Source organism: Giraffa tippelskirchi, chromosome 6 (assembly GCF_054371585.1).
Source record: "Giraffa tippelskirchi isolate mGirTip1 chromosome 6, T2T-mGirTip1v1.2.pri, whole genome shotgun sequence".
Lineage (NCBI taxonomy): Eukaryota > Metazoa > Chordata > Mammalia > Artiodactyla > Giraffidae > Giraffa > Giraffa tippelskirchi.
The window spans coordinates 95,383,214-95,407,158 of record NC_137280.1 but is presented as its reverse complement, the minus strand read 5'-3'; the positions used below and the strand labels follow the sequence as shown (position 1 = coordinate 95,407,158).

General features: G+C 56.6%; 1 protein-coding gene across 8 annotated transcripts in view; it reads left to right on the top strand.

The window, feature by feature from the left end:
• The window catches only part of KDM4B (lysine demethylase 4B), a 119,981-nt gene that overhangs the window by 66,772 nt on the left and 29,264 nt on the right, over positions 1-23,945 (top strand). For 5 of the 8 annotated variants that reach the window (XM_081499627.1, XM_081499625.1, XM_081499626.1 and 2 more), the window contains 2 exons: positions 2,698-2,801; positions 7,015-7,152. In XM_081499627.1, coding sequence (XP_081355753.1) covers positions 2,698-2,801; positions 7,015-7,152 — 242 coding nt within the window. Of the gene's footprint in view, positions 1-2,697; positions 2,802-3,638; positions 4,337-7,014; positions 7,153-22,788; positions 23,331-23,945 lie in introns of those variants that run through there. The other 3 variants (XM_081499630.1, XM_081499629.1, XM_081499631.1) reach the window with 2 other exon arrangements.

The window sequence follows — 23,945 nt, the reverse complement described above, 5'->3', positions numbered from 1 at the left end:
ATCTAAAGGGAAAGCCAAATTAGATTGTTTTCCCATTATCTGACTTTTTAAAATGCCGATTAAAAATGTCTTTTCCTGTTGTATTAGCTTCTGGTTGATGTAAAAAATTACCACAAACTCCCAGGGGGCACTAGTGGTAAAGAACCTGCCTGCCAGTGCAGGACACATAAGAGACCCGGGTTCAATCCGGGTGGGGAAGGGGAAGATCCCCTGGAGAAGAAATGGCAACCCACTCCAGTATTCTTGCCTGGAGAATCCCATGGTCAGAGGAGCCTGGCGGGCTACAGTCCTTGGTGTCACAAAGAGTCAGACACAACTTAGCACGCATGCATCACAAATTCAGTGGCTTAAAACAACACAGATCCCCTCAATTTTGCTGTGAACCTTAAACTACGCTTTAAAAAAAAGTCCTAATTAAACCCCCACAGATTTGTGTTCTCACGCTTGTGGAGGTCAGAAGTCTACAGCAAGCCTCTTGGGGCCGAGGTCCAGGCATCAGCAGGCTGGCTCCTTCCTGAGGCCCCCTTGGTGGGGTGGGGTGGGGCAGAACCCAACTTCTGGCTTCTCTGACTTCTGGGGGCGCCCCATCCTGGACTCGGGGCCACGTCACTCTCATTCTGTCTCCCTGGCCCATGGCTTCCGCTGCTATGGTTAGGTCTCCCCTGCCCCTGTCTTAGAAGGACCTTCAGAATGTTACAGCCCCCCCCCCAGGGGTCCAGGCCCATCTTATCTCAGGGGCCTGCACTTGATCGCATCTTCAGAGCCCCTTTCTCCAAGGAGGGGACCTTACATGGGCTGCGGGGATCGGGGTGTGGACATCTTGGGGGAGCCACAGTTCAGTCCCCCACCTGCAGAGCCAGGAACATCAGCGCAGGTGCTCTCTCTCTGGGGACCCTGGGCCTTGTCTTCAGCATCTCTGCTCTTACTGTTTGGTGGGGAGGCCAAGGGTGTTTGCAGCTAGCCACCCCTGGCTGTTCTCCCTCAATGTGCTTTCTCTACTAGAAAAGTGTGGGATGATCTGAGTGCCAACTAGAGAAGCTGGAGGCGGCCAGAACTGCTGCCGGGGCCTTTCTGATGCCTGGACCTGGATGCTGGCTCGATGCCTGGGCATCTGTGGAGGGCTTGGTTCAGTGGCCAGGGCTGGGAGAGGATGGGTGGGTGGGCAGGCAGGAAGGCGGCCCTTGTGAAGTCAGGCCGCACCTGGAATTCAGGGAAGGGGCCGACAGCTCCGGAGGAGGGGTGGGGGACCTCATGGTTCCTCTACAGCCCCTCACTTGGGCTGATCTCCCCTCAGAGGAAAGACTGAGGAGGCTCCATGGCTGGTGACTCACTGCCCTCCTGGGCATCCCTTCCAAACTTTTTGGGGGCATGCCTCCCGGGCGGCTTTGTTGAGATGGGTGGAAGGGGGTTGCAATTAATACGGAAAATGAATAGCTGCGCTCTGAATGGGCTCGCTGGGAGGGTTGTGCAGCCCACGGGGAGAGCGTTAATGTGTTGGCGCATTATTGGTGCTAATCACTTAAAATGTGCGCCTTTATTAGAGCTTTAATGAGAGCCACTTAAACTGTGCATTAAAAAGAGGAACTGCAGAGAGGCCGGCGGGCCGGGCGGCAAGCAGCCGTAACTCTAATGGAAATGCTTTTAGTGCAGAGCAGAGTGTGGGATTCAGTTGTCCTGGCTCTTTCCAGAACCTCCACACTGGGTCCTTGCCGTCAGGAGCCTCCTCCAGCCTCTGCGTGTGGGTGGGGCCATGTCTGCACACGGACACACGCACGCATGCAAACACATGCACACATGCACGTGCACACGTGCCCATTGAGGGTGTGTGCTGGCTGGTCTTACTGGAAGGGCCCTGGGGCCACCCGGGCCTGGGGGTGAGCCCTGGAGGGAGGTGGACACTTGGGGGTGCACGCTGCTGCCTTGGGGACACCTCGAGGAGCCGTGCGGCCCTCCTGTGCCCACTGTGCGGTTTGGGGTGAGAAGCTCAGCCACCATGGGCAGAACCTGAGGTTGGCTTTTCCTTAACCACGAGACTGGCCTGTTAGTGACTTGAGTTTCAGCCAACATGTGATGTGGGAACAGTGCTGAGCTGTGCTGGTGAAGCCTGCTGTCTGGGTCTAGGTGTCTGGGCCTCCCGTGGACTCATGGATCATCTTTTAAATTAGCTACATGGCGCACTCTGGGGCAGAAAGCAGAGGGGCTGTGAGCACAGATAGAGGCGCAGGCCTGGGTGGCCCACTCTTCCCCCATGTCCTGTGGGTCTGGGCCACAGGCAGGTGGATCACGGGACCACGTGGGTAGAGAGCCCTCACCCTCTCAGGCAGCCCCCCTCTTTGTTGTGGACTTGGTCAGTGTGTGTGTTGGGGGGGGCGGAGGCCCCACTCACTCCTCACCCCATGACTCTTCAGGCTCTAGAGAGCAGCTCCTCTGTCCGGTCTCTTGGCTGTTCTCTCACGTGGCTGAGTGACCGTGTGGAGGCCCCAGTGGGTTTCGTTTGAGGGGAACTCGGAGTGGGGGGCAGTCTATGGGCAGCTGTGCCCCCACTGCACACCTTGTCTGTACTCACGAATGTGGTGCTGTGCGTGGGTACACTCCACCCGGCGGGCCCCTGTGTGTTTCATTCCTGCGGGGCCACAGGAGGACAAGGCCACCTGGCCACCCCGCCCCGTCCGGCTGACACTGTCTCGTCTGCTCCAGGCTTCTTCCCCGGAAGCTCCCAGGGCTGCGATGCCTTCCTTCGGCACAAGATGACCCTCATCTCGCCCATTATCCTCAAGAAGTACGGGATCCCGTTCAGCCGGGTATGTAGGGGCGGGTATGTAGCCTGCCAGTGGACGGGCTTCTGGGCCCGGGCCCTCCTGACCATGAGCGCCCCAGGAAACTAGCGTCTTCACGCTGGAGAAGGGCCGCAGGCTGGGGTCGGGCTGTACTGCTGGACAGTCAGCTCCTCCACAGTGGTGGTGAGGGTGGAGGTGGGTATCAGGAGGGCCTTCCCTCCTGGTCCCTCCCAACCCAGACCCGAATATCTACTGGCCCTGGGGTCGGACTGGGGAATGGGTGGCTGGGGCAGCTCCTGACGACCGTACAAGAAGAGCTGAGGAGCTGGGCCCCCCTTTGTGGGAGCCCCCTGCCCACCCCACCCATGCCCAGGGCAGACGGCCTCATTCCAGAGGGAGTGAATACCTGTTTAGAAATTAAGCATCTGACTCTCCCGTAGCATGAAAGCTGTGATCTCATGCAGTTTCCTGTAAGGTGTCCACATGGGGTTGTGAAGAGTTAGGCTGCACTGGGGGCTAAGTTGGCAGGGACCCCACCACCTGGGAGAGTGGGGTGGGCAGCAGGGACTGAGTTCTGGGGCTGGGCGCCTCTGTCCCGGGAGTGGGCCCAGCCGTTGTCACACCAGGCCAGTCCCTTCCCACAGACAGGCCTCCTGGACACAAGGGTTCAGGCGAGTGGCACATGCCTGGAACTTTCTGGAAGGCATGTGGGCCATGGCCCTGAGGGCAGAGGCAGCCCAGCTCCTGCAGGTCTCCCCAGAGAGTGATCTGTCAGGCACAGAGTGAGCTCTGCGAGCAGACTTCCATGCCTGCCTCTGGCCCCGGGTATCGGCAAGTCGAAAACTGGTTCTGATGTTTCAGGCACGCAGCCGCAGCATCACCACGCGGATGGGGGTGTGGCCTTCCTGCCAGGGCCACCCCCACCACTCATGCTCTTCAGGTAGCCGCTGTCCCTGTTCTTCTCTCTGCTCCCTCTGTCTTCTGGTTGGAACGTTGTTCGTTACCAGGAACCTTGCAGACAGATCACAGCATTGCTCACGGGACTGAGAGGTCTTTGTTTCCCATCGCATTATCAAGAACATTCTCCACAGCCCTGCATCCTGGAGAGGGATGCTGGTCGTGGGAGTCGGCTGGTGGGCACTGTCCATCCTCCCAGGTTGGTGCCAGTGTGGTCCTGCAGCTCATATGTGAAATATCTTAACATGACCCACAGGCAGTGGCCTCCTGCTGGTGACCCAGGAGAGGCTGGGCTCAGCGGCCACACCAGCTCCCACAGGGGCCAGGACAGAGCTTCACCCTGAGGCTGTGGGACCCAGGCCCTTGTCCGGCAGCAGAGAGCCCTCCATGGGCTGCAGGCCTGGGGACCAGGCTCCAGGCCCCGCAGAGTCAGGGATGGATACCTCTCTTAGGGCTCCACGTGTAGCCCCTCATCTGAATTCCTGGTAAAAGAGTCACTCCACACTCTACTTATAAATCTCTGTAATGGTATTTACTTCTGGAAGAAAAAGCAGATCAATAGTGGAGCTTTTTAATAATTAAAAGTGTGTGTTTCTGGGATCTGCCACAGACTTCCTCATTCATTCTTCGAGAGCTCGAGGGGCAGCCGAGCTCCGGGCTTCCTCTGTGACTGGCGTGCGGGGCCCGCGCTCCCTCCTCTCCCGACTGCTCCGCCTCAAGGCCGATCCATCATCCCCGACGCCTTCTTATTTATTGTCGGTCTAACGTTGATGGCGGCGACATGGAGGACAGCTTCCGTGGGCCCGAGGTGGAGCCACCGAGATGTAGATTTTCTGACGGGAACATAATCTTCTTGTCATTCCAAATGAGCACACCTTCCCTTCTGGGCCTTGATTTATGGGAGGGGTCTGGTGGGGGGCTCTGGCTCCGTGACAGGGACCCCACTGCCTCCCCGAGGCTCGAGCAGACCAACCGTGCTCAGAGGCATCGGAGGAAGAGTGAGACAGCGCTCTCTAGGATCAGCTCAAGTAGAATGAGAAAATCAGTAACTGGGTTTAACGGGCTATCCCCAAACCCGAGTTTATTTACCGTTTCATGAGCTCCTGAGTCCTGCGACAGAAGCTGACCCAGGGGGCCCTGCCTGAGGACCGAGGATGCTGGCCACTGATCCTGGGGATGTTCCCCATCCCCACCTCTCTCCTACCGTCACTTCATCTCTGCACACAGCTGTCACTTGGACTGGAATTTAAAAATATGACTTAATGCACAATGACTTCCCTTGATTGGTGCAATTCATTATTTGAAAAGAAAAATATCAGCGTGTTCTTAAGGACTGGCTTTCCTCCAGGCTACATCAGTTTTGATTGATTTTTGACTCTGTGGTTGGTTTCTGGACATCTCACCCCCTACCACCTCCCACCGCTCCCCTTCCCCTGCCGAGGTTTGACTGCTCGTCAGTTCCTTAGATAAATCCAGCAATTTCTACTCGTCTCTCTGGGGTTATTAGCAGGGCACAGAACCACAGTCAGTGACAAAGCAGTGAACGGCCTCCAAGTGGGACAGGAGAATTGAACAGACACATTTGGCAAAAGGAGGCACGCACCTGCAATGGCGGGTCCAGACACACCAGGACCAGATGTGGTGGGTGGCACCTACCAACCTAGGGGCAGGGCTTGTACCCCCCACCTGGGCTGCGAACACCCCTGACACTGCCAACGGGGCAGGGGGTCTCGCCCTCACCACCATGTTGGTGCAAAATGGGCAGCTGCATGGAAAGCCGCCGGGCAGTTTCCTGGGGCCCCCTGGTTCCCCCTCCGTGTCTGTTTACTCTGGAGAAGCACCAGCACCATCTGGAGAAGTGGTTCCACGGGCCCCGGCGCTCTGCTCGCTGTGTCGCGACCGGGGAACAGCCGCAGGCCTGTCAGCAGTAGGCCAGATGAGCAACTAGGACACGTCCTCGTGACAGGAGGCCCTGTAGGAACAAAAAGGAGACAGCGGAGTGCCCACTGGGATGGATAAACCCTGAGGATGTGCCAAGCGGAAGAGGCCAGACCCAGAGTACAGACGGTGCGGTCAGTGTCTGTGAAACCCTAGAGAGACGTGGAGGATGGGATGGGGGGGTGTTTGGGGCCACAGTCCCTGGAATTCTGGACAAGCTAATCTATGCTCCAAGCTCAATCCAGGAAATGATGGCCCTCCCGACCCCAGAGGTCACTCCTGCACATGGCCTCTGTTCCAACAGCCCTACCTTGCGTCGCAGGACACCATGAGTGGGCATGCTGGCTGCTGTTACTTCTCATCTCTTTCAGAACAGTCTACTGTTGGAACGACTGCTGATGGCTGGGGTGGTCAGTGGGGAGGGCCCTGGGGAGAAGGCTGCAGTCCCCACCTCCTCCTCCAAGTCTTAAAGCGACAGTACTGGACGCCTCTGTGTGGTGTTGTCGTCCCTCATCCCTCATGCCCAGCTCCTGGGTTTGGCGTCTTTGATGCAGAGGCCGGATCAGAGTCTGGCTGGCCGGACCATTTTGAATAGGCCTAGAAACATCAGCTCTTCCTGCGGGGTTCTGACCTTGACACGCTTCCTCCCAGCCCGCCAATACGTCACTTCAATCGCTCTACCCTCACGTGGAAGGACCCACGTCTTGGGATCTAGTGGGTAGGCTCCCTGCTCACAGTGGTGGGGTGACTCAGGCCAGTATCCAGGGCCGTTTCATGGGTGGGCCTACTCCTTCCTTGCACGAGGACTGGACGCCGTGCTGCAGGCTCACACCTGTCCTCAGCTCCCAGGGCTCCAAGCTTCCCCAGAGCTGACTGGCCCACCTTGCCAGCCCGGGTGCTGTGTGGGAACATCTCACAGTGGACAGGAGGTGTGATGGCCACCTGCCTCCGAAGCAGAAGCCGCCCCCCGCCCCAAACAGAAAGCACCTAGAATCCTAGCGCTGCAACTCACCTGTCTGAGAGTCCAGACTGTCCCCTTGGGCCCGGTGGGGCTTCTGTGAGCAGTGGGGGTGGTTGTAGCCACCCCAGCTGCTCGCTTCACCTGCTCTACTAGCCCCATGAGAACCAGGCTGCAGCCTGTAGAACCTTGGCCTTTCACCTGGCCAACTCCATTGGCTCCTGAAGTCAGGTCCCCGCACTTGGTGGGATGTCCTAGAGCCCACATCTCCCTGCTGGGTCCCTCGGTAGCTCCTGGTGGCTTTGCTGCCAGCCTGTGATGCCCCGTGTTGGACGTTTCTTCTGGCCGGGCCTCATCCCTCACCTGTCACCCCTTCCTCCTCAGATCACACAGGAGGCGGGGGAGTTCATGATCACGTTCCCCTACGGCTACCACGCTGGCTTCAACCACGGATTCAACTGCGCCGAGTCTACCAACTTTGCCACACTGCGGTGGATCGATTACGGCAAGGTGGCCACCCAGGTGAGTGCGTGCTAGCTCCCCACCTGCTTCCCCAGCCCAGAGCCTAGGTGACAGCCACTTATATTTAGCCTGGGGCTCAGACTCTCCATCAAGGTCTTTTTATGGATCTTCAGCAAACATGTCCTCAGCTCATTCCTCACTTGGAGGGAAGAGGGCGTGGGCAGATAAGGTGGTATGCAGCAGCCTGGGCCTGGCCAGGCCTGCTCAGGGCTCCCTCTGTCCTGGCAGGCCCAGGTATGCTCCTACCATCTGGGGACCAGGGAAGATTTGTTCCTTGTTAGTTGACTCTTAGGGGGCCTCTTGGTCAGGTGTGGGGTCTGCTCCGGCCCCAGAGCCTGTCTTTACCAGTCTACAGTGTGTGTGTGTGCACATGCGTGTGAGCGTGCTTGCAAGAGAGAGCAGCGCCTTGGCAGGGCAGGCCCTGCGCTCAAGGCCAAGGGCTTGTGTGTGTGTGTGTGTGTGTGTGTGTGTGTGTAAGAGAGAGCAGAACCCTGGCAGGGCAGGCTCTGTGCTCGAACCCAAGGGCTTCCTGCTGCCTTGTCATCTACAGTGGTCACTCAGAGCCCAGAAGACTCATTTGTTTTCCTCAGTAATTTGCTGACCTGCTCCCAGAGGGACAAAAATCAGCCCGCAGGCCTGACGCTTGAACTGAGTTCTTGTTCTCAACTTCTTTTTCCCCTGCATGCACCCATCTGTGGTTCTGATGGGCAGCTCAGTGGGGCTCGAGGCCCCACAGTGACGTGTCCAGGGAGCAGCTGGATAGTGGGCAGGTGTCTGGGAGGGGGAGGCCGCTAGGAGGGCTGTTGAGTGTGCAGTAGGCCCAGCCCTTCCTTGGCAGCTGGGACCAGTGACCTTCCTCCCAGGACTGGCATCATGACTGCCCTGAGGAAGCCAGTGAGCTCTACCCATCCGGCTGGGCTCTGGCCCAGCGGCACCGGCTCTCAGGCTTCAGCTGCTTTAACTTTTTCTGTCCAGCGCAGAAAGGGGCCCAGCCATGCACATGTCTCACTCTGGCGCTGAGCACAAGGAACAGGAGAGGCCCCTCCTGCGTGGGCCTGTTCAGTGAAGCTGGGGTGCCTCCTACCAGCCTCCTCAGCAGAGCCCTGAGGGTCTTTCATGGAATCACTCAGCTGTTCAGACTCAGGGCCTAGGGTTAGGGAGCATGGTGGGTTTCTCCCAGACACGGAAGTGGGGGTGGTGTGGACCAGGAGGACCCCGAGCCCAGATCCTGGTTTGGTCAGCCCACCCCGACCCCAGATCTTTGCAGAAGAGGGTCTAGGCTGTAACGATTGGGCATCATGGCCTAGAGCTATGGCCCCATGTGGAGGGGAGTTGGCATCCAGGTGCAGCATGTGGCAAAGAGCAGGAAGGCCCAGACTGAGGGTTCTCAGGGTGCTCGCAGACTGGAGCTTGGGAGTAGACAGGGTTAAATGAGATCCATTCTGAAAGGGAACATCTCCTGTTTCGTTTCATGTTTGAATGGGGTGAAAGGTTGTATGTGCTTAGTTGCTCAGTAGTGCCCAGCACTGCAACCCCATGGACTATAGCCTTCCAGGCTCCTCTGTCCATGGGATTCTCCAGGCAAGAAACCTGGAGTGGGTTGCCATTTTCTCCTCCAGGGGATCTTCCCAACCCAGGGTCAAACCTGCGTCTCCTGTGTCTCCTGCATTGCAGGTGGATTCTTTACCCACTGAGCTATTGGGGAAGAGGGTGAAAGACTAAGAAAATTAAGCTCTGGGGGTGGCCTTGTGGCACATCTCTGCTACACAGCGCGATCTAGACGGGTTCGCGGTCTAGATGGGTTGGCGGTCTAGACGGGTTGGCTCATCTCTGTTTTTCTAATGATCTCTCTCTCTAACTTTGCTGTGTCAGTGCAGTTGAGAAAAGGAAACGGGCTTTGCAGCCAGGAAGACTGGAGAGGCGCCCCGGGATGTGAAGCGTTGGGCTTTTAGACTTAATTCAGAAAATCGTGGTGAGAGTGTCTTTGGCAGAGAGTCTGACTTGGCTAAAAGAGGAGAGATGGGGACGTCAGGATTGTCTGCTTAGATCCAGAGGAATAATTACACCTCCCGGGGCGTGTTCTCGTTGTCATTGAGAGTTCCATGTGTGCGGTGCTGCCTGGCTGCAGCGGGTGCTGGATTGAGTTGTCAGCCAGGTGGGGGCTTCTCCTGGAGGCACTGCCGGAGCCAACCCTGCCGCGGAGCCAGTGGGGACCACCCGGATATTAAAAGCAATTTTGGGTTCAGCCATGTGTTCACAAACAAGTGACATCTGGGAGGTGCAGCCTGAGATGGGGCTGCACGCTTAACATTGCTGGGCAGCATAGCATGAAATTACTGAACCAGTCAGTGTGGTGCTCTGTGCCGGCCCGGGGTTCCAGGGGCCTGGCAGCTGGGGTAGGGCCCCTGCGGGAGTGGCCACTGGCCCTGGGGTGCCCATCCATGGCCACCTGATGTCAGCTCCTGGGCTGTTTAGTGGTGACCCTCCGAACTCCGCTGCCCTGTAACTAGTCCGGGCTGGAGAGGCAGCCTGGGCACTTGGCCTTGCAGACAACAAGCTGAGGTATCAGGGGCAGGGGACTGTTCAGGTTCTGTGGTGCTAGGGCTATGGATTAAAGGGAGGGAGTGGGTGGGGTGGAAGGGCAACCAGAGCCCCCTTCCCACTGAGCTGGGGCCTCTCCCTGCAGCCTGAGTGCCTGCCCCCCCCCCATCTGTCTCCCCTTCTAGCACATTCCTCAGACACAGCCAAGGGGGAGAACGTTCACTTCACTTCCCAGGTTCTAGAGACCCTTTTACTTGCTGGTTCATTAGTTTCTCAGGTGCCCAGTGAGCCCCACACTCCCCACATCGACCCATTTCTGTCATTCTCTCTGTTGACACATGAAATGCTAAATGCCCAGGCTCGCCAGCCTGTGTGAACTTTAGGTGTGCCTGTTCTTTCTTCCAGATCAGGGTCAGCAAACAGGGCCCATAGATGAAACCTGGCTGGTTGACTGTTTTTGGTACTGTCTGCAAACAGAGTGATGCTTAGATGTTTTTGTTTTTCTGGCCATGTCACATGGCATGTGGGATCTTAGTTTCCCAAACCAGGGATTGAACCTGCACCCTCTGCAGTGGAAGCTCAGAGTCTCAACCACTGGACGCCAGGGGAGTGCCGAGTGTTAGGTTTTTAAAGAGCTGGGGGGAAAAAAAATCAAAAGAAGTTATATGTGACATGTGGCAACTAGATGAAACTCACATTTCACATTGATAAAGTTTTTTTTAATTAATTTGTGTATTTGGCTGTGCTAGGTCTTAGTTGCAGGATGTTCCCTGACTAGGGATCAAACCCAGGCCCCCTGCATTGGGAGCTCAGAGTCTCAACCACTGGACCACCAGGGAAGTCCTGATAAATAAGGTTTTATTGGCACAGGCACACCCACTCATTGACATGCCGTGCAGGGGCTGCTTGCATTCGGGTGTGGAGCTGAATAGTCGTAACAGGACCATCTCACCTGCAAAGTGGAAAATATTTGCTGTTGGCTCTTGTCAGGAGTTTGCAGCCCCTGGTCTAAAGAATCGATTTTGTGTACACCCTGGCTCCAGGCAGTCAGGGCTGAAGGGTCCCTCTCACTCTTTCCTCCACAGCCCCCAGGGTCTGTAGCATCAGAGGCGCTATTCCCTCCAGCACGTTGGCCCCCAGCTGCTGCCTCATTGATTTTAACCAAGGAAAATTTATACCTATGACTTGGGGATTGGGTGGACTGTGGAATATTATGCAGCCACAAAAATGGTTCACTTTACTGACGTGGAAAAATGGGCATGGCATTTTGTGTGGAAAAACTAGGTTTTGGATCATGAATATGTAATCCCATCATGTGTGTGTGTTGGGTGGGGGGGTAGATTTACCAAATGTTGATCGATGTTACCTCCACGAGGTAGAATTTGAGGACTCATCAGGGCCTGAGACCAGAGCCAGCAGCGGCCAGTCCTGCCTCAGGTTACGTGCTGCTGCTTTGGTTTTGAGCTATCCCTTTCCCTTGACCTCCTCCCCAAGCTCTGCAACCCCCCTCCTGCAGCCCCATCTCTCTTTCCAGCTTTCCTGATGAATCTTGCCTGCATCAAGCTCTGACTCTGGGCCTCATGACTGGGCCTGCCGGCGTTCCAGGAGACACCTTCCCCACCTCCGTGTCTCCCAGGCTGGCTGCCCCCTTCAGGCAGGTGTCCAGGGCTTGCCTGGGGCTGCAGGGGCCACCTCCACAGACCTGTGCCCCATTTCCAAGAACAGAATTTCCCAGGCAGGCGTTGTAGTGGGATTACCAACCGGGAAGATGAGAGGGCTGCTCCGTCTTCACTGCAGAAAATGAAGTGTGCACACATCAGCCTTTTAGGTCTGAGCTCGAATTAGTCCTACAAGGCTGCACACCACGTTGGATTAGCTGCGTGGCCTTGCTGCTCCCGCGGTAGGTGGCACTGGGTGAAGCCTGACAAGGGCCTCCTGCCTCCACCGAGGGCGCCCCACAAGGCACAGGAGTTGACTTCGGATTAAACAGAGCAAGAGAGATTTAGAACCCAGCTTGAATGCTGGGAGCCCTGCACGCTTAGCTGGTTTTCTGTCTGCTGTCTGGGCCGCCGCCTGGCAGCGCTCAGCCTCCAGGCAAGTTTGCTCCCCGGCAAGGTGTCTGCTGAGCGTGGAGGGCGGGAAGACCACATCCCCCCACTTCTGGATCTAGGTGGGGGGCCTCCCCTGAAACCCCCCACCTGGGCTACCTCTAACTTCACTGCTGTGAAATGTGAACCAAATTGTCCCCGCTGCTCTGAGGACGCCTGCCTTCTGTTTGGTGACACTGGGCTTGCTCTTGGTGATTAATCCAGAGCCCCTCCCCACCAGGGGAGGTGACAGAATAGGGGGAGGTGGGGGCGGGCAGAGGAGGGCCTAGGGACAGAGCCACGGCTGTCCCACCCAGACGGACAGATGCTTCTCTGGCCCACCCACATCCGAGGTGCCGGCCTGGGCACCACTGTGCCTCCCTGGCTCCCTGATTTATGGAGCTGTGGTGGCCAGTGCTCAGGGTTTGCAGTCAATTGCTGTATAAAATATGCTTCCCTCCCCCTTAGCCTCCCCTAGGCTTCCTGTCACTCTGTCCCTGCAGCAGCTTGAAGCCTGTCCCCCGCCATATCCCGCCCTGGGAACTCAGGATGCACACAGCAGTGTGGGGAAGGACGGAGCGGAGAGCGCGGCCCCCTCTCTGCCTCCCTGCTCGCTTTGGCTTTGGCTTTAACTCTGACCATCTAGAACAGTTGCTACCTGATTTGGAAGGAGGGGGTCTGAGGCAGAGTCTCCCTAGGTCACTGTGACCTTGGGTGGGCGGGAGCTCCCTCCTCCGCTCGGTCGTGACCTGATGTCCCCTGGGCAGGGATGAGAGCCTGGTCTGGAGGGAGGGTCGGGGGCAGTTCTTCTGCCATCTTTTCCATTGTCACCACCCCACCCCCGTAGACCATTTGGACACTTTTGTCCTCTGTGCCTGCCATGAGGTTCTGACTGTGGGTACACCGCACATCTTTTCAGAGAGGGAAGCCTTTCTGCCCCTGAGAGGGGGTCTTCTCCCCTGGGGACTGTGTGCCCCATGAGGACTGTGTGCCCCCAATGACGGGTCTGGGTAGCAGCCTTGGAGGCAGAAAGAGACACCCCTACCAGCTCATATGCAAGCAGGACTTCACCAGCCCAGGTTTCAGAACCCACCTGTCACCCCTGCCCCACTCCCTGCTACTGTGTCTGGGGGGCTGGTGGACGTACATGCCCCAAGGCCCTCCAAGACAGCTTTGCAGCTGAGAAGCCTTCTGTTTGTCTTCTCAGGAAGTCGTTGCAAAGAATCACAAATGCATTGTAGCTGCAGCCCCTCCCCCAGGGAGCACACCAGTCTGTTGCATCCCCTCTGCTCCCCTGGCTTGTGTTCATTCTGGCGCCCAGCAACCCAGAGCCCCCCTCCCCCACTCCTGTTGTCTTCCACTCCTGTCCGCCGTCACCCCCCCACCTCCACCCCCTGCCCAGCTGTCTGGGGTTGTCGCCTGGGTTACAAGCAGCTGTGTTCAGGCTCACCCCTCAGAGGATGGCCCTAGAGACACACACTGAGTACTCTTGCACTGGTCTCTCTGGGGGCTGCCCGCTCCTCACAGTGCCACTTCAGCCGACTGTTCCCCTGGTGGGTTGCCAGCGCTGGGTGGTCCCCACCAGCAGGCACACGATCACACAGCTCTGGCCCAGGTGCTGGCCGCTGCAGGCTTGCTCACCCTACTGGGCCTGCTGCCCCTCATCCTCGTGGCTTTGCTGCGTTTTCCCATGAAGACTGGGAGCTTGTGATTCAGATCCACAGACCAGAGTTTCTGCTCCTCAGCACTGTGAATCACGGGACTGCACCATCTGTGGGCCGTCCCTCCCCTGCCTTCACCCACTCAGCGCCAGGAGCCCCCCAGTGTGACAACCACAGGCATCCCAGATACCGCCCAGTGTCCCCTAGGGCAGTTGGATCCCCCGTGTGAGAGCGCTGGGCCAGCAGGACTCCTCAGGGGGGCATCTTGGCCCTGCCGAGGTATCCAGCCCGTGTTGCCCAGAGATGCTGCCGGAGGGTCTGCTCCGGGAAAAGTGGCCGCGTCTGGCCCAGGGAAAGCATGGAGGCCTTTCTTAGGTCAGGCTGTGGTCTGGGTCAGGGGACTTCATGGGCACACCAGCACCTGGACCTTTCTAGTGTCCTGCTGTGGACAGAATTTGGTTCTTGGCCATGGTCAACACTGCGACTTGGGATGGTGAGGCTTCTACAGAGGGCAGATGGGCTGGCTCCCCTTGGAGCCTGGAGAACAGGGGGAGACAAGTCCACCGGGTGTCCTGGTCACCAGAGGGGCTGTGGGTAAAGGGCTGCGGTGATGGAAGAGCTGAGAGGCTAGGGGGGTCCTCAGGCAGAACGCCATTGGGAAGCATGGCCCAGAGCGCCTGGTTTATTAGCATCTGGGTAGAGGGGGAGGAAGGAAAGCTATGACAAACCTAGACAGCATATTAAAAAGCAGAGACATTCCTTTGCCAACAAAGGTCCATCTAGTCAAAGCTATGGTTTTTCCAGTAGTTGAGTATAGATGTGAGAATTGGACCATAGAAAAAAATGAGTACCAAAGAATTGATGCTTTTGAACTGTGATGCTGGAGAAGACTCTTGAGTGTACCTTGAACTGCAAGGAGATCAAACCAGTCAATCCTAAAGGAAATCAGTCCTGAATATTCATTGGAAGGACTGATGTTAAAGCTGAAACTCCAATACTTTGGCCACCTGATGTGAAGAGCTGACTCACTAGAAAAGATCCTGATGCTGGGAAAGATTGAAGGCAGAAGAAGGGAATGACAGAGGATGAGATGGTTGTATGGCATTACTGACTCCATGGACATGAGTTTGAGCAACCTCTGGTAGTTGGTGATGGACAAGGAGGCCTGGCATGCTGCAGTCCGTGGGGTTGCAAAGAGTCGGACATGACTGAATGACTGAACTGAACTGAGAAGGGGAGAGGGGTGGGGACCCTCACATGAGGATCAGCTCAGCTGCCGGGCTGCAGCCACAGTGCTACACGGATGAGGCTTTTCTGTGTGGAGGAGGAAAGAGAGTGACCTTGGGGTGGGGATAGCATCCTGGGGGTCAAAGGTTCGACCTGTGACCTTGCCCAGCCCCCAGGAAGCAGCCTTCCCAGTTGGGAGCCCTGCATCTAATGGCTTTGTTTATGAAGCGCTTCTGAGGGCTTCCAGTGGATTTCCTAATGAACTGGTTTGTTATCAAGTCTCCTGCTGCAGCATGCGGGTGATTACATCAGAAACAGGGGGCCAGGCTGTGAGCTGGCCTGGCAGATGCCGGCTCCTCAGTGGGGGCTCTTCCCCCGTCCCTGGGTGTTTAATGCTTTGTGGGCTGACGTGCCCCTTGCCCCCACCCTGGGATTGTTCCCTCGGAAGCATGTGTGTCGCTCCCGTCTGCATCTGCTCAGCAGCAGTCACCCTGCAAATGCCGGGAGACAGAAAGAAGCTGCGCAGAGGGGGACACGGACAGGGGGCTGGACGCCTGGGATGCTCAGACTCCGGGAGACCACAAAAGGCACGATGTGGGGGACAGGCAGCATCAGCCAGTGGGGGCTTCTGGAGGAGAGACAGTTCAAGACCCTGGCCCTGTCACACCTGCATCTCAGATTTCTGGCTTCCAGGGCTGGGCGGGGACAACATCCTATGGTTTTCAGGCCCTGTATCCTGTTGATGGCACTCTGTGACATGAATACGCCAGAGTCTTGACCGCTTCCATCCACCAGAGGAGCAGTGATGTGACCTGAGTCCTCCGAGGATGCTGCTGGCCCTGCTCAGAGTGGAGCAGGGCTTCTCCAACAAGGGCTGGAGGGCCAGTCACCTCCAGCAGAGATGCTGCAGGATGTGTGCATTCCTAGGGATCAGGTTCCAGTGGGCCCCCAGTTCCCTAGCCTCTGGCCCCTGGTGGAGGAGGTGGGGCAGGTGCCCCTCACAAGCTTTTTGTAGGGGGTACAGTGACTCTTCACAGAGTGCCCCCGGGGTCCTTCCTGCCTGCTTCCTACAGCACAGAGGGGTCTTACCCTCAGTGGGGGAGCTCTGGCTTCTTTCCTCTGCTGCCACCCCAGACCTCGTCCTCTGCCTCTGTGAGTTGGGGCATTTGTGTACCTGGAGTCCGGGGTGACTATGATTGTTAGTGACTGCCCAGGTTCCTCTCCCTTTGCGATGCCTCCTGCAGCTGAGAGGCCGAGGGAACCCTGAACTGAGGGCAGACACCCCGATGTGGGGAGAGCTGTAGGGACATGAAGGGGGGTTTTCTATCAGAATCAGGGCTTTGAAGACTGTGGACTTAACACGTGGGGTAAAGAAAGTAGAACGGAAAGGAAAAAACAGGTCACATCCATCAGGAGACAAGGAGATGGTTGCCGTTAGCAAAGAGTCCGCCAAGTGAGAGAAGTTAATCGTCACCATGGCCAGGGCTGTGTTAACTCAGTACCTGTGGGTTCTGAACCATGTGGCAGGAGACTGGAGACGGCCTGATGCCCACGTGTGGATGGGCCGTCCATCCAGGTACCGAAACACTGTGCACCCTGAGAGGAATGAGGGGCAGGTTACATGCTCCATGCATTCCAGGGGGAGGCATGTGGGAACGGTGATGATTCCAGGGGGAGGCATGTGGGAACGGTGATGGGTGAGTCTTCTCTGGGAGGACAAGATGCCTCTGTCTTGTGTGGGGATGCAGGGGATAGCCTGAAAGGAGGGAGTGGGAACTGCGGGGTTGGGGATGGAGTGGGGTGGGGGAGCGGAGGGGGGCTGAGTGTCTGCTGCCCTCTGTTCCTCAGACTCTGCACCCTGTGAGGGCCTGGCTGTTCCCCTAGTCCGTCCTGAGCTGCGTCTCTGTGCAGCTCGGGGCTCTCCGTGTGGGGACAGGGCCTGGGAGGGGCGCATTGGTGAACACCTGCCAGGAGACGGGAGCCCTCACTCTCCTCTAGTGAGGATCCCCCTGAATCCTGGGCCCCTACATTCTTTAGCTCTCAGGCCTGAGGGCCCAAATGGTTGGGTCTAACCCGTGGCTTCACGGATGGCTTTTGTGTGTGTGTTCCCCAAAGAAGCCCCCGGCTTGAGATGAATACAGAGCCCCTGGCAGTGCCTTCAGGGGGTCTTGTCTGAAGTCCTGACCAGGGAGACCCACAGACGGGGTCCCTCAGGGTCACCAGGAACAGGCTGGGGTCAGGGGGTGTCTCACATGAGAGCAGGGTCAGCGGAAACCCCTCTCCCAGCCGTGGGGCTTGACATGAGGGAGAGTTGCCTTTGGTGCTGAGGTGTTAAAGGAAGGTCTGGCTTTCAGTAGGTTTTTCATTTGATCTTTCATTACACTTTCCCAAAGCACATCGTTTTATATGATTTCAGTTTTGCTGGGGATTATTACAGTTTGTAAAGCGTGATTCCTTAGGCATTGAGAATGCAGTAGCAGGCTGGGGAACCAGACAGAGAGCAGCCCAGATGCCTTTCACGGTACAGATGAATGGGAGGAAGGGGGCCCGGAGGGGAGGGGGCCAGAGGAAGAGGAGGGAGGGTTGGAGGGGTCTTGTTTTAGGATCAGGATGCCCCACTACTGGGAACATTGCTTACGTGATCCCATTTCCAACCTGACGGCATGAGGCGGAGGAGAGGATATGCAGCCTCGTGCCGTCACGGTTGGAAATGAGATCACACAAGCAAAGCTCCCAGTACTGGGGCGTCATGATCCTAAAACAAGATCCTTGTCTCCAAGGCAAGCCAGTGCCACCCTCCCAAGGAAGGTGCAGGGCGCATATCGGAGCTTGTGGCATGTTGCTTTCTGATGCCTTCTTTACATTTAACAAAATGCTTGCTGAGGATTCAGTGGGACCCACCCCAGCACTGTCAGTGGCTAGGCATGTCCTGGGAAGCCTTGGGGAAGGGTAGGATGCCGGGGTGCTGGAAGGAACCCTTACTCCCTTTCTCTGTAGACACCCTGCTCTGACCTTACACTGGAAGTAGGCATCCTCTGGGGGCTTCGGAGAAAGGAGCAGAGCAGTAACGTTTTCTGAGACTTTCTGCCTCTGGAAATAGGAGCAAACAAAAGGGCAGAAAAACAGCGCAGTGGAAAGGCTGACCCTGGCATCTGAGGTGCTCTCCCAGGAGTTGCTGCTGAGGACAGGGCTGACGGTTTGGCTGTGTGTGGAGTCTCTGTGGGCGATGGTTTCCTCCAGAACTTGGAGGTCTGACTCACGCGTGGTTTTTATTCTCTACTGTGGCAGAAAGCCAGCTGCTCTTCCCGTCCCGCATCCTGGGTGGGTGGCAGGTGTTTCTCCCTTCTAGAAACTTCTTGAATCTTCTTTGCGTTCTGAAGTTTCTTTATTACATCCTTGGTGTGAGTCTGATTTTAGCCACCTGACACTCCTTCGGCCCTTTCGGTCTAGAAACTAATGATTCTGGGAAATTTTCCTCAGTTATTTCATTGATGGCTTTGTTTTCCATCTGTTTTCTTTGTTTCAAACTCTCTTATTCAGGTCGACTTTCAGGTTGTGTGATCTTGTTTCTTTATACTTTCTTACTTCTTTTGTGCTTTGTCTAGTCCTTTTATCTTTTAATTTTTTAGTTATCCCTTTTTTTTGGTACACCGTGCGGCCCCAGGTGCACCTGTCTTATGAGTCCCTTAGCTGTGGTTTCAGGAGAGCAGGAAATGGCTCATTTAGACCCCAACCATCGGTCATGGTACTGGCCTGTCCTCCCAGCATCCTCCTCCTGCCCGGCAGCCGTGGGTGTGGGATGGCTCAAGGGAGAACGTCATGGGCCTGGAAGGGTCAGCAGGTGGAGCTGGACCTTGTCAAGGATCAAGGCCAGAGATGAGTGAGGGTGGATGGAGGAATGGAGCTGGGGGCCCCCACTCCCCTCTCCCCACTGAGGCCTGGCTTTACTTGGGCCCTGCAGCTCAGAGACTAAGCTTTCTTCCCCAGAGGAACCAGGAGTCCCCAGGAGGCACCACTGCTCCACACCCTCCATGTGGGGCACCCCTCCTTCTCTGTCTGGACAGCTCATGCCAAGTGCTGCTGGACCCCAGGGGCCATCCTCTCTGATCCACACAACAATTCTCATTTCTGTTTTTTCAAGCTATGGAGAGGAAAAAAAAATCGATTTGTCCTGCATGGCTCCCCTGCTCTGATAACCAGAGGCAAACCTCTGCCCTACCCTGTTTTCTCATTTTCTTCAAACTCAGCTGCAGGTCCCGTGAGCCCCAGGCACGTGTGTCACTGCTTTGATGTGTCAGTCTTCCGACGCGGGTGACAATCCCTCTGCCCCCAGCTGGGCACTTGGATCAGGCCCAGGGCCCCTGAACTCCATGGTCGTAACTCTCCACCATTTGTCATCTGGAAGTGACAGCTGTGCGTCTTGTTGAGCCTCTGGCGGGTGTTGGCAAGACTCAGCCTTTTGTACGAGGCTGTGATGGAATCAAGCGTGGGGTAGGGGGTTCACGCAGGTGGGTGCTTACATGGTGGGAGGCGCCCTGTTGGGGGCACCCTGTGTGGGGAACAGCCCAGGCCCCAGCAGCCAGGGTGCTGCCCAGTGTGGAAGCCTTGATGGCCCTGAATCCTCCCTGCCTCCTTCCCTCCCAGCCCCTCTGTCCTCTCCCCTCCCCCCATTCACCCCCTTCTCTCTCTGAACCCCTTGCTTCTGCAGAACTGAAGCAGGCCGGCCACATGTACACTGGGGTCCTTGGGGACCCTGGCGAGTCCCTGGGGCTCAGTAACTAGGCAGGGTGAGGAGACAGGAGGAGCCCCCCTACCCCCTGCCAGGGCCTTGAAAGGGCAGAGTGCCCAGAACTGGAGGGGCCGGACTGGAAGAGCACACAGTGGGCTCTTGGTCCTGGCAGCCAAGGGGGTAGCTGAGGTGGACCTCAGGGGATGTGGCCCTTCTTGGCCCTGAGTTCCTTCCCCCCTCTGCAAGTATTTAAGGAAGTTTCTCTCCATCTCCTTGGAAGCTGCTGCAGGGCCAGGCCTGTCGCTGGGCCGAGGGGCCACAGCCATTTAGTCTGAGTAGTAAGGAGGGCGTGACAGTTCCAGCGTGGGAGCTCAAAGTGGGAAACCACTTGGCTCTGGGACTTTACGGCTTCAACTGCCAAATCTAATTTAGATCAGAGCCTGTCTTTTTAAACATCCAAACCTCGGGAAACTGAAGCCTTGGAATGTGCTTGTCAGACTGTTCTGAAGCTCCAGGAAGGTTCGTATCCGTCCTACTCTTGAGGTGAGAGGGAGCCAAGCCTGGACCTTGGGCCTTGTCTTAGATACATCTCTGAGGTGTGAACAGAACGTGACTGCTGGTGGTTGCAGTGTATTAGGGTGGATTCAGTAAGAAAAGAGGCCTCACCTGCACACCCACCAGCATGAGAAATAGAATAAAACTCATCCCCAAGACTGACCCTTTTGTGTCTTCTGCCAGAGGCCCTGGCGAGGTGACAGAGGGTCTGACCCCTTCATTCTTTAGGTGTTATTCAGGGACCTTGATTCCTGTGTTTCTCCACTTGTGAACATTGGTGTTGTTAAGGCAGAAAACCTCGGGCTGGCCTGGCAGAATGTGTGAGATCTGTGGCTTGAGGTTAGGAGCTAGCACCTCTGTAAGAAGGAGACTTGGTGCCCCCAGACTACATGGGGCCGGTCCCTTTGTCCAGCCTCTGGGTCCCCTTTGGGGTGGGGTCTAGGCCCAGCTAGGGGGTGTGCGCCACTGGCCCAGGCCCACCAAGGTCCCAATGGGCTCTGGGGGGTGGGGGGGGGCGTGTTCTCCCAAGAGCAGCTGGCTCGGGCTGCTGGTATGAAGGCAGGTGCAGCCTGGAGGAGGTGATTCCAGGGCTGGGCCTCCACATGCCAGGTTCTAGGTGCTTCCTGGCACTTGTGAGCACCGGATCCTGGCAGCAGGTGGTGGGGAGTGTGCAGCTCACTCTCCTCAGTGAACACCGGGCCCGTAGTAGGTTTCCACATAGACACTTGTCTTCCATCAACTCAGGCTGCCGGATCGCGGTACTGAAAACTGGGTGGCTGAACTGCAGGTATTTATCCCTCACACTTCCTGAGGCCGGGAGCCTGAGACCAGGGTGCCACTGGGGTTGGCTTCCTGGTGGGGACTCCGATCCTGGTACGTGGACTGCCAGCTTCCTGCTGTGTCCTCACCTGGGGGTGGCAGGGGCAGGAGTCCTGTTTGTCTAGCCTGTTCTTCTTATAAGGACACTGTTTCTATAGAGTTAGGGCCGCAGCCTCTTGACCTCATTTAACCTTCTTCACCTCCTAATTCTTTCTCTGTAGGTACAGACACATTGAGGGGGTCAGGGCTTCAGGATACCTTGTAAAAGGGATTCTGTGACTTCAATCAAGGTTTTTCAAACTTTCTGTAAAGGATGAGATAGTGAATATTTGTGGATTTGGGGGCCTTCTGGTCTCTGTGTGACTGCTTGACTCTTTGGTATCAGTATTAATGTGACTGTGGCCAGGGCCATGTGCCAATAAAACTTTATTTACAAAAACATGTGGCAGGCCAGATTCCATAATCTGGCCAACTCTCAACCAGCTTAAATGATGTACCTGCTCAATAAAGAGATTTGGAAATAAAAAAAGCCACAAAATCATTTAATCCCCATTCTCTCATCAAAAGAACTGTGGTTGGGGTTTGACGAATGCCCTTGGCTTTCTCTGAAGATTTTTGGTTGTAACTGGGACTGTACTGTAATTGTGATTGTGCATGCTGTATTTCTTATGACAGCAGACCCCTCCTGAGACCATTTCTGTAGTTGAACTGGTGTTCAGGGCTAGTCACCAGCCCCCGCAGGGCTGTCTGCCGGCTCCGCACCTATCCAGTTGGTCCACGGGTGTAGAGTGGTGTGGTTAGAGTTGTCCTGAGGTATGTACATGTGGTGTGTGTGTGTGCACACAGTGTGTTTATGTGCACCTGGTGTGTGCGTTTTTCTCTTTGTGATGCAGCAGACAGTCTTTGGGTTTCACATCCTTGGGTGTGATCCCTGGGAGGGGGAAGGCCTCATCTCCAGCTGGTCAGAGCTGCGCCCTCACTCTCACTGTTGCCAGCCTTCCGCTCTGTAGGTAGCCAGTGTCTGCTGCCAGGGCAGGTGGGGGGTCATCTTGTCCCTCCTCCTCTGGTGGGGGAATGTGGGGGCAGAGGCCTTGTGTCTCCTCTGTGCTGTCACTTTAAACAGCTCTGTTCCTTCTGCGTCCCGCTGGTTAATTAACTTGGCTGGTCAAGGGCTCTCTGAGCTGCGCTTTTGTGGGGCTGTCAGACCCCCTTGATGAGAGGCTGCGTCTGAGCCTGTTTTGTTCTGAGTGTTGGGGCACTGCCTCCCTCTGCTTTCAACATGGGGGGAGGCCACAGTTCCAGGCCTAGAATTTTGGGGTGGGGCCCAGTCAGTGGGGGCCCAGAGCCCCCTGTGGACAGGCCCACCCTGGAGGCAGGCAGGGACCTACAGCCAATGCAGCCTGTCTTGTATCCTGGCCGTGGGACCCAGGCCCAATGCAGCATGTGTCCACCCCAGTCCCAGTCTCTTCCTTTGCTCCTGCTGTCTGCAGATGTCCCCTTGCCCCAAGTGCTGCATGGTGCAGGATGCTCCAAAACAGGAGCCCCGCCCTGCAGCTCTGGTGGCCAAGTCTTTAAGGTACAGAGGCCCCTGGGGTACACTCAGGCTACAGGGGGCCAGCGATCCTCCTCCCCTTCTAGCCCTTCTCTCCATCAGAACTAATGGCTGGCAGGCACCCGGGGAGAATGCTCTCTGGCTGGTCCTAGCTGACAGGGCTGCTGCGCACAGGCACTGGAGGGACAGTAGAAGATGCAGTCAGCTTTAGTGGCTCTGGCAGGGCCTCAGGATTGGCTGGGAGGCAGATGGGCTGCCCTGAGGGTCGTGGCCTGAGCCCCCTTGCTAGGCCAGCCCTGCAGCTCATGGCCCCATCCTTTTTTACAGGCCCAAATGAAACAGCGCTGCAGGCAGTTCCACTGTGCGGGGGTCATAAATGAGGAGACGGCAGGGGTAGGGGCTGTGGGGGCGAGGAGGGGCTCTGGCGTGCTCAGCCCTGCAAGTTCTCTTCACTGGTCTTAGCAGATTCCTCTGCCAAACTGTGAGCTGAAACAAGACGATGGGTGTCTGCAACCCTGGGCTCAGCTGCTCTGCCCACGGAGGTGACTGTTGCCCTGTCCTAAACCAGAGGTGTCCCTCCTGTCCCCCAGGACCCGTGGGGGCCTTGCCTCTGTCCATTCCACTGCTTCCTCCCCAGTGCCCATGCTCCCCACACCACCATGCCCACCAGCAACCAGCCCCGCCCTGCCCCACCAAGGACCACAGGGAGACGTGAGGGCTGCTCCTCCCACCGCTGACCCTGGTCGGGCTATAGGCTATGGTGACACGCCCCAGGTCCGCTCCGTCCCCTCGAGGGCGCACACAGGTGCTTTTATTAATTACTTAAGGAAAAGCAATTGCATGGCCACTCGATGCAAATCCCTGGTGGCCACGCCGGCCAGGCCACAGCCTGCCAGGATCCCGGAACCCGAGCGCCATCTGGACCCCTGCCACTCTGCAGCCAGATTGTACTGCCAGCCTCTCTCTCTTGTGCAATTTTTCATTAAATGAATTGAGTTTGCTGGAAATCGCTGGGTCGTAAGTATTCCCTCCCACTTGGTGTGGTTGGCTTATTGCTATCCCCATGCTGAGCTCCCAGATCTGGCCTGGGAGCGGGCAGGGTCGGGGAGCAGGGGCTGCAAGAAATGCTACGTTTGCCCCCCACCTCCCTGCCCAGCATCCTCAGACTACCGGGTTGTAAATATCTCACTGTTTCTGAGCCAGCTGAGGGAGGTTGGGAAGGACTTGTCGGGGTAGGTACATAATCGCTGCATTCAATTAAGTCTTTTCCTTCTGCTCTCTTCATTTCCATTGAGAAAGTGGCAGTAACGGAGGTGGTTGTACATGGAGACGGTTGTACTCGGAGGCAAGACGCGCATTTAACATGGAAACGCATTCATAACATCTTTTGAAATTGTATGGGATGAAAAATAAGTGCATATTTAATTCTAAATGATTTGTACATACACACATCCATACACACACTTGCATATACCTGTGGGGTCGTGTGTACACACACTCAACCTGGAAAATATAAATCCTGAGACATTTGTAAACTGTGGTTTTGGGAACAAGCATCTCCTGTGCTTGTTCATCTGACAGGCGGGCATTGGAGCAGAGCTGCAGAGGCTGTAGTGCAGGTG